The sequence below is a fragment of the Aethalodelphis obliquidens genome, unplaced genomic scaffold, assembly GCF_003676395.1.
Source record: "Aethalodelphis obliquidens isolate GAN/ISIS:26980383/991018 unplaced genomic scaffold, ASM367639v1 scaffold8, whole genome shotgun sequence".
In the NCBI taxonomy this organism is placed as follows: domain Eukaryota; kingdom Metazoa; phylum Chordata; class Mammalia; order Artiodactyla; family Delphinidae; genus Aethalodelphis; species Aethalodelphis obliquidens.
In genome coordinates, this window is record NW_020837952.1 from 3,162,854 (window position 1) to 3,178,784 (window position 15,931).

General features: G+C 46.2%; 1 protein-coding gene across 2 annotated transcripts; it reads right to left on the bottom strand.

Annotated features, from left to right (window-relative positions):
* Window positions 1-553: 553 nt before the first annotated feature.
* CSRNP2 (cysteine and serine rich nuclear protein 2) lies at window positions 554-15,816 on the bottom strand. 2 transcript variants are annotated; one of them, XM_027106281.1, is made up of 6 exons: window positions 15,550-15,816; window positions 14,728-14,900; window positions 10,604-10,840; window positions 9,054-9,313; window positions 5,578-5,874; window positions 554-4,015 (listed from the first exon to the last, which is right to left on the bottom strand). In XM_027106281.1, the coding sequence occupies exons 3-6, from the start codon at window positions 10,752-10,754 to the stop codon at window positions 3,095-3,097; spliced, it is 1,629 nt and encodes a 542-aa protein (XP_026962082.1). In that variant the 5' UTR covers window positions 10,755-10,840; window positions 14,728-14,900; window positions 15,550-15,816; the 3' UTR covers window positions 554-3,094. The 2 variants fall into 2 exon arrangements, with proteins under 2 accessions (XP_026962082.1, XP_026962081.1); XM_027106280.1 differs by lacking the exon at window positions 14,728-14,900.
* Window positions 15,817-15,931: the final 115 nt, after the last annotated feature.

A 15,931-nucleotide genomic window follows, 5' to 3' on the forward strand; every position in this document is an offset into this window, starting at 1 on the left:
GAAGCACTGTTTTTAAGCTCAAGTAAAGACTGCCTGCAACCAGTTGCTGGAAATTACTTATGCATACCCTAATCATTTTACTAAGGCTCCTTTTACAAGACTGACTGACATAAGCTAACTAATGGCAAGATAACTGGTTGGAATAGAACCTTCTGATGGGATGGAAATGACAAAGGAGCTAATTTGAAGTTGATCCTCTTGCTGGATTTTAAGATGGTAACCAGGTATAGAGAATTTCATATATATATATATGTGTGTGTGTGTGTAAAGTAATGGAATTACAAAGTGGGCCCCAAGAGTAGGGACTGAGGAGGGAAAAGCTCCAGCAGGGCAGATCAAGGCCTGCTTCAGCTGAAAAGGTATGTTAGGGCATATGATGCAAGTCAAGCTCTTGATGCTCCAAAGAATGTTCTATTTTTCCACCATAAAACATTCCTATTGTTAACATTAATCCTTAACTGACCTAATTGGTTTTATATACAATGCTAGAGAAGCATCTTTTCTCTAACAAGTAACTGACTTGTGGTCTGCCAAGATAAAGAATAACACACCATTCTTTTGGATATTTCTTTAATATTACATTTAAATATTCTCTTTAAATACAGCATTATCACAATGTAAAGGACCTAAAAGGCAAAAAAAAAAAAAAATTTTTTTTTCAGAGAACCAGACAAGCTTTGGATTCACATTGAAATACTACCTGCGTACAGTATGTGAGAAAGGAAATTGGAAAATAATTAAGCGTTGTAATAATCATTTTTTTATCTAGGCCTAGACTAAGCAGGACTGAAGCTCTCTGCCTCTGTGATCAGAGGCCTAGCCTTTCTAGCAACCATGAACTATAATTCTGTCCAACTCAGGTAGCACCAGAAACGAGATGGATCAGGTTTGTAGAAGAGGCCCTTTGCTTGACAAGACAGTTAATGCTAAACGTTAATATTTAGCATTTAAAAGCTTGGGATAGGTGAGTCAGAATTGCAGAGTTAATGAAGGGATGGACTTATATTAAACTAGTTTTTCAGAAAAATCAAATTATCTTGGAGGTTGGCAATGAGTCTAGTTAGATGCAAATTCTTGGTTTGAACCCAAATGTGTGTCTTACTGAACAGGTGAAATCCACTCCCTAGCTTAGGCTGGAGCCTTCCTAAGGAGGGAATGTACAACGCTCACCTTCACCTTCCAACACAAACTTCTAGAAAGATTTTTCTCCAAATTCCCAATTAAACTTCAGTCTTATATCTGAGGGGACCAGTCTAAGGTGGCAGAGTGTAGCTCAGTTCGGGATAGCACCTAGATCTCAGGTACTTCAGACTCTCAACTCCATTTCGAGACTAGAGAATGGGGAGAGATAAGGGCCTATGACTTATTAACTCCCCTGCAAATGTAAAACCCAACAAAAACAGGAATGAACAGGAGAGGCAGAATGCGTTAAAAGATGTAACTGTGTTAAATACGAGGTCTTTCAGGCTCAGTTTAGGTTTGATAGGTGAAATGCTGCTGCGATATATGTGAAGGTTGCTTTCAGACACCAGGGCTTTAAGATCCCACAAGAAAAGGCTTTATGAGCAAGAGAAGTAGGAACAGTTAGCTCCTCCAGCAAAAAAAAAAAAAGTTTTTTACTTTTTTTTTTTCTGGTTAATAAACCATAGCAGTAATGAAGCATGGTGTAAAGGATGCTAAAGAGTGTTTTGCTCCCTACTGCCTCCCTCTTCAAACAGAGGCCATAAAAAAGAGAATGAAATAAAACAGGCAAAGGTAACTTTGCTAGTAAAAAGAATTCAGTGGTGGTCAATGGAGGACATCCAGGAACGTAAGCAGGACATAAGAGAACAGGAACCGTATCCCCCCTAATTCAGGTACAAACTGAATGTGAGTCCCACTCTAGACCTCAAAGGTTACAGTCAGAACCTGACTTCTTCAGAACCTGGAAGTTGTATGTAGCATTTAAGAACTGGTTTGGCCTCCAATCTTTATATATCGAGATGGGAGGGATCCAATAAGCATTTGCAGTTATTGGGGGTGAACAGTATAAGAATACAGTATAAGAACTCTAACCCTGTATATCCAAGAGGGACCATGAGGGCAGATACAAAAAGGAAACAAAAACTAGTTGGTGAATTTGCCACATTCTACATTCCTTTAAAGCTCAAATTGGGGTAGGGGGGACAACCTGGGTGAAAAAGCAAGCATGGCAAAAAGTCATCTTTCTAGACAGCAGCCTGTTCCTGCTGCCTCCTTTGGGCACAGGTTAATGCTCTACATAGGCCTCCCGTGGGACGTGTGAGCCCCAGACTAAAGCTGCCCGACGGAGCTGGGGTTAGACGTATACAGAGGACTCAGGCTCTCGATGCCACATCCCCAGCCAACCTAGCTCTTTCCCTGCAAAGGAAAAAGGACAGAGGGGTAAAAAAAACAAGACCAGTTTAACTCTAGTACCTAAGAACATGTGAAAGAAACAATTCAAGTTAAGACCAGGAATCCCCAGTGTGGGGAACAGGTCAGAGAACACCAAACATGTCAAATATTAACTTATTTACCAAATAGGGGCCCAGGGAACACAGGTTAAATTTATATAGATCCTGGATGTTTTGTACAGAAGCAGAGACCCTTTCACCCCCTCCTCTCTAGACTCAACCAGCTGATTCCAACTGTATTATTATGATACACCAAAGTGGGATATCAGAGTAACCACTGAGGAAAATGAGCTTGTTCCCCGCCTGGAGCTCAGGAGAGGGAAGGGGCTCTGTCATGCTGTTCCAATTGTTGTGTTCTGGTCCCTACGTGAACAGCTGTTTGAATTACCCAGCTTCTCCTGTGAGATCGTAGTGCGGTTCCAACGGCCCAGAAAGCTCAGTATGCAGCCTCCTCTGCCCCAAGACTCTATCCCCAGATCGAGCTGAGGCTGGTCTCCTTGGTTCTGTTGGCCCTGTAAAAAATACTTGTACAGACAATCCTTTCCTACCCGTTCCCCAAAGACCCCAATAAAATAACATGGGAGCAGCAGCTGCTTCTACAGTTTTGTTTTTGAAATGGTGTTAGATAAAATAAGGGAATAAATAGAGAATGGGTAAGAGGCATAATCTCCATCCCTGTGTCACACTGCCAGAGGGAGCTCCAGGGAAGGCTCTTCAGGGGGCCGGTCCTCGTTCTGCCGTGCGGTCTCCACCACACAGCCCTCTTCGTTGTCCGTGCGCAAGGGGAGGTTTGAGGGGCACCAAGAGGGGCGGAAGTCTTCATCCTCAGGCTCCTCGGGGTTACGATCTTCGGGCACTAGAGCTTCTAGAGTGGATGTTTTCCCCACCTCTGACTTACAGAGGGCAGCCGGGTCTGTGGGGCCACAAGCCACCAGTGAGGTAACCGGGAGAGAGAAGACACTCAGATCCTTCTCCTTGGGGAACGAGGGCGGGACTTCTTCCGTACCAGGCTCTCCTTTCACCCCCAGGACTGGCCTCTGCTCCACCTGGTAGTAGACCAGGGGCCCACTGTTCAAGTAGGATGGGTTGTTCACGGCTGAGGCAGTTGGCTGGTCTGAGTTCTCGGCAAAACACAGCACGGAGGAGCCTGGGGGCAGCTGAGCCTGGATGAGGATGGGGGCTGTCAGGCCCGGGCACAGCTCTTCGGGAACAGCCAGGGGCTCCTCCAGGATGCACACGCCCAGGCTCTCCATGCTGGAGTCCAGGCTGGCACTGGAGCCGCTCGGGTCCTCCTCCGCCTGGAGCCGCTCCAGCTCCTCCGCACTCTGCAGGTGCAGCACCGCCGTCTCATTCTCAGCGATGAACTCCTGGAAGTCCTGTGTCTCTGAGCCCTGTGCTGCTGCCAGGCTGCAGCTGGCAGCGGGGGAGGGCTCCTCGTCTGGGGCTGGCAGGCGGCTCACCTGCCGCTTGCTCTCCAGCTCCAGCTTCATGATGGTGTGGAGGTAATGAGTCCGGACCCGGATTGGGTTGAATTCAATGCGCCCAGCCATGTTCCCACAGCCGTCCCGGGAGCAGCCACATGGAAAGGACATGCGATCCACCTGAGGAGGGGACAAGGAGGTTGAAGCCAGATGAGATACGAGACGTTAGCTGGCGAACACAGGGAGTCAGGGTTTGAGGTCCTCTTACAAGAGAAACAACCAATTCAAAACACAAGCTGCAGCGTGAGCTACCAGAGCACTAGATGGGAGTTATCAGACCACCTGCCTTTCCATTCTAGCACAGCCACTAATTAGTAGTGTGACCTCAAGAAAGTAATTTCTCTCTCTAGGGCTTTGTTTCCTCTTCTAAATAAAAAGAAGACAAAGATCACGTGAAAGGGCCCTTCCAGTCAAAAGACCAGGGATACCTCTCTGAAAGCTGACAGTTCACAGAGAAAAGAAATGTGTATGCCTCAGAGACTTTTCCAGAACCTACCTACTTTATTAAGAAAACAAAAGGCCAGGGCCCAAGCCTACTGTGTTCTTTGATGACAGGGATGGGAAAGGAGGTAGAAGATCTCGCTAGTCCAAAGCAATACATAATGGGGAAACTAGGCAAAGGTGCCTTTGCCAAGGTGCTATACTGAAGGTTTGAACAAAATAATGACCAGCTTTTCACTACCTGCTTCATTTTCCCTTGATGGTTGGCCAGCTTGGTTTGGAAGTAGTTATCAAGATAATTAACTTCTACACCAGGGATATCTGGAAAGGAGATGCTTTCTACCTCCTTACCTCCCTTTTGAATCCCCCAAATGAAAACACCCCATACGTATCAAAAATAAAATTAAAAATGTGAGAAGACAAATAAGTCTTCTGTACAAATACAGTGTCTTCCTATGAAATCAGCTTCTAGAACTCTCCCTTCCAGTTCTTAGGAACAATCCATTTCTTAGGACTGTCCTCAGGTCTGTGTGTAACAGAGTGATTCATTACAGGACTCAGTCTGAAAAGCATTATCTGGTCGGACCTGCTATAGCTATCTGATACCAACCTGAAAATAAGAAAGAAAAGGTTAAGATAACTCCAACCACAAGGACTCAGCACCACAGCCTCAGTATACAGGTTCCAGATAAATGTCATTCTTTGGGATGGTACTGCCATTTTCAGTTGAGATGTGTCTTCCAAACTGTCCCTTGTCAGAAGGCCCTCTGGGGGATGACGCTTTCTATCTCTTAGGACACTATGGATTTAAGCCCAAATCTGATCCTGAATTAGATTCTGAGGACTATTCTGATTTTTACAAAATTGGAGTAGAGGTACTGTGAATAAGTGTTTGTAGGATAAAATCTAAAGGCCTACCTCAGTTCTCTGCTTCCACTTACCTCAAGGAATCAGTCCACATTCAAGGACAGCTATTAAATATTAAACTCACTAACCCCCGTTCCTCCATGTGCCAGCAACTGCTGCTTATCACCTCTGAAGTGAGATACACAGAAAAAAAAAGATCATTGCTATCTCCACAGCCTAAGAATCCCGTCATACTTGTTTTCTTTGTTGGTGGAGGAGGGCTGTAGAACTGAAGTGTTCACCTGTGCATGGGCATCTCCCACATTCACTGGCACCCACACTAGACACCCCTGACTCTAGGGTGGATATACTATCACAGCAAAATGTGGACCGACCTGGCATTTAATCCCAGCCTGGCTACAGGCACACGCTTCCGGGTCACAATACAGTCGACAGTCACAACCACACTCTTCCCGTGACAGTCGGATGGCTCGAAGTTCTTGCTTCTCTTCAGCATCGATGCGGTGGACCCCAGAAGCCCTCAGCAGGGCCCGTCGCCGTTTGGTGGGCAGAGGCTGCAGGAAGAAGTAATCATCCACCTCCACGTTTTCCACGTCAATATCTTCATCTGAAACATCATCCAATGTCAGGCAGTCGGCCTCCACCGACTCCACTGTCCCGTTCTTGGTCAGCTGCCAAGAGACAGAGCACTATCAGCAGGAGCCTTCCCACCGGGTGCACCTAGAGCAGCTTGGGCCAAGGGAACTTTCTGCCGTGACGGAGATATCCGTGCCGCCCATCCCGACGCACGTGTGGCTACCGAGCACTATAAATGGGGCTAGTGCAACTGAGAAACTGAACTTTTACCTTTATTTAATTTTAATTACGTATAAACAGCCACTAGTATGGCTGGTGGCTACCGTACAGGATAGAGTCGGTGAAGAGAACAGTTCTAGAGCAGGAAGACAGGAAGCCTGTGCAGCTCTAACACCAGCCCGGCAACACAAGGGACATCACCTTTCTGGATCAACGCTTCGTAAAACCTCTGTCTCACCTTCCCTCCCAGAAGATGATCTTTTCCCACAAATATACCCTCCATTCCCAGGCTTGTGTCCCTTAGCTTCAGCTAACCTGCCTTCTCATACACGGAAGAAGAGAAGGTATTTCAATGGCTGTATGTTCCTTGGATGTAAACAACCTTGCAAAACACCCTTCAGTTTGCACCCTAAAGGACCCCAAACCACACTGTGGGAAGAAGAGTACATTAAAGTATAGCACAAGACTACCTACTAGTCTTTGTCAATGAACCTGAATCCCCACAGTGTGAATAATTATCTGTGCATACACAGAAGAGCTTCATTTTATGTGGAGGAGAAAAAAAATGAGGAAGTTATTAATGGCTGTCAAGAAAGCCCTCACTTCCAAGCCACGCCTAGAAGAAATATATTCTTTCTCCTTTCTTTTTTTTTGGCCGTGCCGCGTGGCTTGTGGGATCTTAGTTCCCCAACCAGGGAGTGAACCTGGGCCCTCGGCAGTCAAAGCACCAAGTCCTAACCACCAGGGAATTCCCTCTTTCTCCTTCCTAATCCTTTTTTATTTGGTTTCAAAAAAAGTCTGTGTGTGAGGCAGGGTGGCATACATGATACTGAGTGTACTCTCTGCAGGCAGAAATCTGGGTTCTCTGGATAAGAAGGACAGAGAGCCAGGAAAGGGGATCTTAGTGGAAGGACAGGCTGAAGACAATCTGTGGCTGAATGAGTTTTGAAAACTCACTAGAGAATTCAGGTAAAGAAAACAAGGCCTCACAATCCCCAGGGCTCTGGAAGGTACTAGCAGGATAAAAGCCAAGCTTTTGGCAGGTCTGGCTTTTTCATCAGCCAGCCAAAAAAGTGCTGGTAAAGGAACAACTCCTGGGAGAGACGTGATGCAAGAGACCTGGCTAGTAAGGCATACACCTGTTTTGTTTGTTTGTTTGTTTGGGGGGAGATGATAAGAGAAATGAGAGAAATAAAGTGGTGCTTCTGGGGATCCCCTAGACTATTATTTCTGTCCCAGGCAGGCCAACTACGAGGGGCCTTTCCACAGACTTTAGCATTGCTCCTGCCTGTTTCACCAGGGTTGGCCTCCTCCGAAGCACCCTCCCTCCTTGCTATCCTCTCAAAGGAAAGAGATGAGACATGCAATAGAAAGAAACCCATGTAGATATGAGAATTTAATATATTCTAACAGAGGTGGCATTTCAAATCAGTAAGGAAAAGACTCTTCTAGTCATTAAACGGTATTGGGACAACTGTATATTCTTTTGAAAAAAAAGTAAGTTAGATTCCCAATTCATACTATTCATAATAATGAATTCCATATGGATAAAAGGCCAAAAAAAGTAATAAAATATTAGAAAAATGATAGGTACTAATACTGATGCAAAGCAGCAGCAGCTTTTTTTTGGAGGGGGTGGAAGTCCAAAGGGAAAACAAATATTAGATGGCATATGGGAGAGGCAAAATGTATATTTTTTGAGACCAACTGCCTCCCCTATAGAGTGCTAAGGAAGGAAAAATTTCTAAGAAAAGAGTAAAGTGGAGCAAAGTAAGGGTGTTCTCTCGACACAGAAGATGTATTAGATGCCACCACTGTGCTGCTCACTACATCTGCTTAGTAAGTAGCAGTCCTGTTTCCCAGTCTCAAGTTTGCCTGGCTTTGTCCCTAGACCTCCTACAAGGGAGGACACAGAACAGGGTGTCTGCTTTGACATGTCATCCCTCTACCAGATTTAGGGGAGATATTTCTTCTTAAGGAATAGGAAGAAAACCTTCATTACAAATGATAAGAAGAGTGTTTATCTGCCCACCTGTTGCTATAGCAGCAGGAAGGTGATAGGGTCAGTGACGGAATTCCTCAGACAGAAGAAAGGGAAGCCTGAATGTCCTTCTAGTTAGAAAAACAGGTGTTAAGTCTTTAGGCGTAGACTTCGGGCAGCAGACATAGAGCTCTCAAAGGGAGAGAGCAGCGAGATCTGGTTCACATACATCCTCTGCCACCAGTTCTCCAACCCTACCACATTCTGGTGTGTCTCATTAGGATTTCACCCACAACTCTGGAAATAATACAGCCACCTGTTTTAATGTGGGTCCGCATACTTTGAGCCCAGAAGAACTTGGCCAGGCCTGAAGCAGTGTTCTCCAAATTTGGAACTAGGAACTCTGGGGGCAATTTTTGCAGACTGGTGGAAACTATGGCTGTGGAGTGCCAAGCAGTGCCGAGAGCAAATGTGTAGCTATAAAGAGCCATCTGAGATGGGTCTTCCAGCCCTGTTCTCCTCCTAAACTTGAAGAGCTGGTGTGGCATCAGACTGCAGGCCCAGTACTAAACAGATCGAAATAACTATTTGGTAATGCTATTGTTTATACCCGAAAAACTATCATCTAGCAATGGGAGTTACAGAATCAGCAGGATCCTTTCAGAGGATGTAAAAGACCCCAAACCTGTTCTGTGCATCAGGCCAATGGACAATCATCTGACGAGAAACTGAAACACTGCTTCCTCAGGGTCCAGGGGTGGCAGACTTGAATACCTTCAGGTATTCACACCTTAAACTTTAAAAACACTAGCAGAGCGGGTGAGAATAGAGAATTCTAGGGAAGCCATTTTGCTATCTCTGCTAGACTCCCTACCAGAGACAAAAAGAATGGCGTCTCAGACTGAGATTTGAATCCAAATCTGAGATTTCTCACTAGAAAGATACGGAATCTCTATGTACCAAAGGCAACAGTCCAAAACCGAAACAAAACAAAAATACCACATGATAGACCTAGACGGTTTCCTGCTTTATCTTGGCACATGGGAAGTACCAGACCCTAGACCCCTTAGGCACCTTCATCTTCTTGGCGTGGAGCTTCTCCTCCTTCAGGTGTTCACGGAGAATCTCCCGATGGTTCACCTCCTGCTCCTGAGCAAACTCACAGAGCGTGTAGCTGCGTACAGAGTTATGGCGCTGGGCCATGCCCAGAGAGCTGCCGCCCTGGCTGGGCACGCTGGTGAAACCCTGGCGCCGGGCAAAGTAGTACACAGTCACCTGGTCAAAGCGCACATTCTTCCTCCGCAGCTGCTTCTGCCGCTTCAGGATGGATGTGGCTGAGAAGGGAGCACAGAAAGAAAACTTTTAACCCAGAGATGGCCTGTTTGGGGACCTCATTCTTTCTCATTCATCTAGGCTCTCAACTCTTCTCCAAAAGTGCTCCCTGTAGGAGCACTTTTAGAAGGTCTAGAGACCTTCCTAATTTTCAAATCTTAAAAGCACAGTGGGAAGGGACCTTGACCATCTGCTGGTCCATACCACTGCCTCCAGACTGACTTCACCCAAACAGATGATCACAAAATCTATTTTTAGACATCAGCTGGGAAGAGAATCTCTAGGTAATCTTTTCAGGATGTAACAATCTACATAGCTTCACTGTCCAATACAGCAGCTACTAGCCACATGTGGGCAATTTAAATTAATTAAAGTGAAATAAACCTTAAAATTTAGCTCCTCCGTTACACTAATCACAACTCAAGTGCTCAATGGCCACATGTGGCTAATGGCTGTCATACTGGACAGTGCAGATATAGAACATTTCTATAACAGAACATTCTTTTGGATGGTGTTTTGTTGTTGTTTTGGCCGCACCACATGGCTTGCGGGATCTCAGTTCCCTGACCAGGGACTGAACCCGGGCCACAGCAGTGAAAATGCCGAATCCTAACCACTAGACGACCAGGCAACACCCCCTGGATAGTGTTGCTCTATAGCAGGAGATGGCAAACTTCTTCTGTAAAGGTCCAGGTAGTAAATATTTTAGGCTTTGCAAGCCATGAGGTCTCTGTTGCCAACTACCACTCAATTCTGCCACTGTAGCATGAAAAGCCATCGTAGACACTGGGTGTGGCTGTGTTCCAATAAAACTTTATTTACAAAAACAGGCAGTGAGCCAGATTTAGCCCACAGACAACCCCCGATCTACAGAATCCGAAGTTCTTTCCAAGAAACTAATTGAACCATAAGAATTAAGAAGTGTGGAGATGCCCCAGTTGTCCAGGCAGTAAGCATTTATGTCCTGCTAGAGCTACAATTTTGTGGAACTCTATAGGACTCTAGTGGGGAAGCGTAGACTCCTAGACAACTCCTTCTTCAGTTTAATCCAACCCATTCTGGGGACTCACAAAGCACAGCACAAGTAAAATCAGCTAGAATAATTCACATTTAATATAAGTCTATGATATTAGAGCAATGAGGTCCTCCAAAGAGCAAGGCTGAGCTACGTGTGGGAGAGATTACGAATAAGGGCAAATCCCCAAGCTGGACAAAGGGTGTCTCAAAGAGCTGCAATGGGCTCCAGTGCTTGGGGTACATGGAGGTAGGCAGGGAGGGAGCAGCTCACTCACGTGTGAAGCTGGCAGTTGTGGGAGGATTGAGGCTGTCGCAGCTGTCAGCGCTGTCACTGCTGGAGATCTCATCATCGGAGTTGGAAACTGATGAACCCACATCCACATCATCAAACTTCCTCTTGAGACCCGAGCCCGTGAATGCATCCATTGGTTTCAAAGGGGTTTCCTTGGGGAACCCACCACGTTGGCCCCAAAGCCCCTGCTCACCACCAGTCAGCCAGGTGCATTAGGATTCTGCCCAGGGGAAAAGAGGAATCAGCACTTCTGTCCTAAGACAGACCCCTCCCAAGTCTATACACACGGCTCTCCAACTGAAGAAAGCACCCGAGCTAGCACTGATGTCTGCTCTCTAGAAACAACGTCATCTCTCTCCAGCCAGCACTCTCCTACTTTTGTCTCTCCCCAGCCCTCCAGTCTCAGTCACTCTTAGGATAATGAGATGACTAGCGGCAGCACCTTCCCAGTGGAGTGAAGGCCTTTGCTTCCAAGCCGGCTGGCCTCTAGGCTTCATTAGCCCTGGGGTAACAGTAGCTGCTCTTCTGCTCACCCAGGAGAGCTCTCCACGGGGTCAGCAGGAGGGACTGGGGATCAAAGGCAGAATTAGGCTGTGCCTAAACCTAGACTAGATCCAATTATTATTCCTAGTGGAAATATAGCCTGGCATTTCCTAAAGCGTATCCATTAAATAAACTAGTTCCATAGATATTAATAGCTTTTACATGGAAATGGAACCGCTGTGTCAAAATACTTTAGAAAACTGCTTATGGAAGACCTTTTAGAGGCTTTTAATATGCTAATGAACCTGGTGAAGGGTGGGAGGAAATAGAATGCAGCGTTTTGCACCCATGATTAAGGAACCCTTTGTTTCTAGAGCATCTTGGTGGGGGGCAAATGATCCTGGGAACACACTTCGGGAAATACTGCTCTAGGCTTTCAATTTCAAAGTACATTGGCAGTCAGGGAAATGCTTTACCCAGATCTTCACAAATGTAAAGTATCTCACCAGCCTCCTAAAAAGGTCAAATTGGGTTCTAAAGAATGGACTGAAGATTAGAATCTGCACTGGCTTCAAAACCCAGACTCTTTCCCAATCGCCTACTGCTCCATAAAATAGGGCTCAGCTGACCTACCATCATCCTCTGTGCGAGGAAGACGTAGCTTTACAATCTTTGCCCTCTAATAAAGAAACCAGCAAGGGCACAACCAACAGCAGAAGGAGTGACAATTTATTCTGGTTACACTGACATGGCAGGCAGTGTTTTCAACATGCTGCCACACAACCAAGGAATCTGGGATATTCCATTTCCCAGGTACAAATCTTTCTCCTCCATCTTTGGACTTAAATTCCCAAGGATATGAATCTGCTCAGCAGAAACGCTGTCAAAGCTGGAGCCACAAGTGATGATCTGAAACCTCCCTGCTTTTGCCTCAGTAATGCCAGAATCTCCCCAGACTATGATCTCACTAGTTGCTAATTATGCAGCAGGAATAACAACACTGCCCAGAAAGCCAGGGCTGCATTACTGCAGAGCAGCTACCCAGAATATACTGTGGTGTCAAGAGATGCCTGCTACAGAGCTGTTTTTCTGGACTGTCTCTTGGAAGCGATTTGCCTGCTCTTGGGTCAGCTCTACACAGTCAACCAGACCTAATAAGTACTTTAGGAACTTCCTAATTTATCTAGCCAAATCTCATCAAAATTCTGCATTCAAGTCACAAGATGCACCTAAGAAACCTGTCATCATAGGTCTCAGAAAAGCACATTCCTGAAATAAACTGGCCAGAAAGAAAATAATCAAGCACTAGATAAGAATTGTAATTAAATTTAAAAATGAAACCAAAGTATCAATTTTGTTCTTCAGGTTACTGATCTTACCATCAGAGGTCACATTCCTAGGACATGGGTAAGAATGGAGACAGCCAAGGACTTTTATGGGTTAAGATTTCAGCTGGGCTTAAAGATACCTATTAACTAACAAATTTCTCATTCCATTCTATTACTGGGGGAGGGGAGACCTTTGCTATTGAGTACATATGTGGGTGGAATAAAAAAAATAAAAGAATGTTGACCACTGAATTTAATATTTCCTCCCCACTTAAAAATCTTATCGACCACATGAAAAAGCAGACTGAGCTCAAAATCCTTCTCAGAAAGGACGTAAGTCTGGCTTCAGTTTTAACTAAGATCCAGTTAGTGTTGCTACTAGGAAGTGCCTTTTTCCTCAGCCTGGAAGCACTCGGGGATTGACAACTGGAAGCAAATGTGCACCCTGTCCTTTGTTCAGGTGTCCCTTTGCTTCTGGTAGTGTGGTTGCCTTTGAATATTTCCTGCGGGAGGCTGGGTCTGGTCCAAGATCATCTTTTACTATGAGGATTCTCCACTGTCTTAACCCAGGTACCCTCAGGGTATCCCTTCTCTTCAGGTCACTTTTTGTGCACTCTCTTGCAGCCAGGATTGCAGGCTGCTTGTTCTATTCTCTTTCTCTCTTTTTTCTACGTCTTCCTCACTTCCACTTCTGGAGTAAAGGTTTCTGGGCAATGACAAGAGGCACGTAAGAAAGTAGAAAAAAGATGTGAAACCTAGAAAAAAAGTATTTTCCTTAAAATGTCTGAACGGCTATATATGTAAATAATGTCCATATTGACTGAGCTCTCTTTACCCTATCCAGGATGTTAGCATCATTTTTTCTGCCATTAACCCATTCTTAAAAAAAAAAAAAAAAAATCCGACGATTCTGTCCTGACAACCAATATAAGTTTAAATTTCAACCCAGCTCTCCTCATCCAACTCTCTGGTGTGAACTTGACTTGTTAGATAAAGATGTCCACTGGGCACCAAGAAACCTCCCATCCACTTCCACTGTGGCCTGAAGAAATCTTTCTCTGAAATAGCAACAACAAGAATGGGTTCCACTTTCCAGTTCATCAATTCAACTTCCTTTCAAACCACAATTAGAAGTCAGTCATTCCCACTTCTCTCAACTATTTATTCATTGGCAGAGGATCAGTGCTTATGTTCGAGAAAAACACTTCTAAGTTATACTCCAAGCACTTAAACCCATACAGAAATAAACACGATGAGACTGGAAATGCAGGTCATAACTGACAGTTAACTGTCAAAATGACGAACTCAAACAACAAATGCTTTTGGAGAAAATAATGCAAACCTCTATAAAAGCTTTTACGCCAGTAAAATGAAAGGTCAACTGACCCTTTCTAGCTACATGTCTTTCTGTCTTTTCTCAAGTGTTTCTACTAGTTGAACATTTCCCAAAGGTACATGAAATAATTTAGATCCATAGTATATAGAAGTTTTTAGGCTAGCACCAAATAAAATAGATCTATATCATATCTGTACTTTAGTATTAGACTTAAGCCTTTTCAGGCCTATGTGGATTCCTATAACCACCCCCAAAAACAAAAGCCCAAATACGTGAGACTAGCAGAAAAGGAACTGCCCCTCCCCCCAATTTTGTGGATGCAGAATGTATTGACAAAGTTTAGGTAATGAAAGCCTCTCTCATAAATGAGTCCAAAATAAGACAAGGTACATCTCACAGGGGAAGGCCTCTCTACTCAAGTGAAACCCAACCTGCTAAAGGTCAAGGGCCAAAAATCTCTAGTAAGATCGTCAGTGCTACCAGCTGTAGGGTTAGAGGAAGGCAGGCTTGCTGCTAAGTGTCAGGATCAACCTAAATAAGATGACAGGTCCTGTTTCTCCTTTTACAAAACACTGTGAGTTGCTTCTCAAATACTATGAATTTCGTGGATCCATGTGTCCGTGTGATTACCAGGATCGTGAACTTACAAAGTGCTCAAGTGAAAACATCTTGTTTAAACTAGGTATTTCAGGGAAGCCCCCCTCCATCCCTCACTCCCTGGTTTTTATCCCTTCACTGACACAAGGTTAGAATTTGGCTTTCCATGTTTAACCTCCCATCGTATGAAGGACATGAGATCTTTGTGGTAGAAATGGAACATGATGCTGCAGGAGCCATTAACTCTCAAGGATATCCAGTCATTTATAAATCTGGCACACAGCAACATCCTCCTGGCTTTGGACATTTGCAAAATGGAAAGTCAGTAAAGAAAAGGAAAATCTGAATCAACTATGGATTTACCTTGAACTGAAAACTGCAGGACAAGGGGACACTGTGTCTCTTAGGGATAACTTCTAACGTTTCATACTGAAGAACGGTTTGTGTGTCACACTGCCACTCTAAACCCCTTTAAAAGGATGAATCAAGACCATGGCACTAAAAGGAATGGATGGCAGTCAGCTGCGTGTTTGGGCCTGTGAAAAAAGATCAAGCTAGCAACCAGGGAAAGTGATGCTTTCGTTTTCCCACACAACGCCAGAAAAAATGGGAGACATCAGGAACCTGGGTTGAAAGGACATGTCAAGTCACCAGTTCCCCTTAACGGACACCCCCGCTGAACCCTTCAGCTCCGGGGCACCTTTCCTGATTCCTGCTAACCTTCCCGCTCATTCCAATCGTCTGCAGCCCCTACCCGGTTTCCCATCCCTTCCTGCCTGCTACTCACAAATTCCCAACCACTCCTCCCACATTTTCCTCTATTTCCCCCCTCCCCTTCCTTCACTTCCCTCCATCGTACATCATCTCCACTCCATTCCGAACTCAACCCGCATCCGAATTCCTGCCGGCTTCTAAGCCCGCCCGTCGGTCTCACTCAAGCTGCCCCCGCAGTCCGGGCCCGCGTCCTCCGTGCCCCTCGCTCCCACGCCTCTCCCGACTCCTTCCTTTCCCAGCGGCGCCCTAGCTCCCCGCCCCCCCCGCCGACCGCTCCCGTTCGTGGCTCCCTCATTTCTGACCCCTCCATCCCCGCGGCTCTGGGTTGACCACTCCTCCACAGCTGCCGGGAGGCCGATCCCGAGAAAGGACAAGGCGGCACCCTCCGCCCCGCACCCCCAGGCCCATTACCGGCTCCGCCGCAGCTGCCTCCTCCTGTGATGGTCTCTGCCGCCCCCGCTGCCGCCGCCGTCGCCGCCCTAGCCCGAGTGGGAAGGAGGGAGGAGAGAGCGAGTCCCGGGGCCGCGAAGACGGTCTGGGAGTTCCCAAGGCGGCAGGGCGGGGAGAGACGGTGGGTGGGCAGGTCGGCCGGCAGGCGGCGGAGGGCGGGCGGCGCCGGCAACTCGGGCGTCCCCGGCAGCAGCCGCCCAGAACCGCCCCGGCTCCGGCTAACAATAGGCTTTGGCCGCAGCGCTCAGGGTCTTATAGGCGCCGGCACGTCCGGACCGAGCCCCGGGGCAGGCTGGGAAATGGAGTCTACGTGCCGGCCCCACGCCCAGCGGCATGCCGGGAG

What these genes read in the sequence shown, in the direction of transcription:
- CSRNP2 (XM_027106280.1), bottom strand. Translation starts at nt 10,754, where the DNA reads ATGGATGCATTCACGGGCTCGGGTCTCAAGAGGAAGTTTGATGATGTG. An exon ending in TCCACGCCAAGAAGATGAAG is followed by an intron (nt 5,875 to 9,053) that starts GTGCCTAAGGGG and finishes GTCTCTTGGCAG; the next exon opens with CTGACCAAGAACGGGACAGT. An exon ending in AGGCTGGGATTAAATGCCAG is followed by an intron (nt 4,016 to 5,577) that starts GTCGGTCCACAT and finishes TCCCCTCCTCAG; the next exon opens with GTGGATCGCATGTCCTTTCC.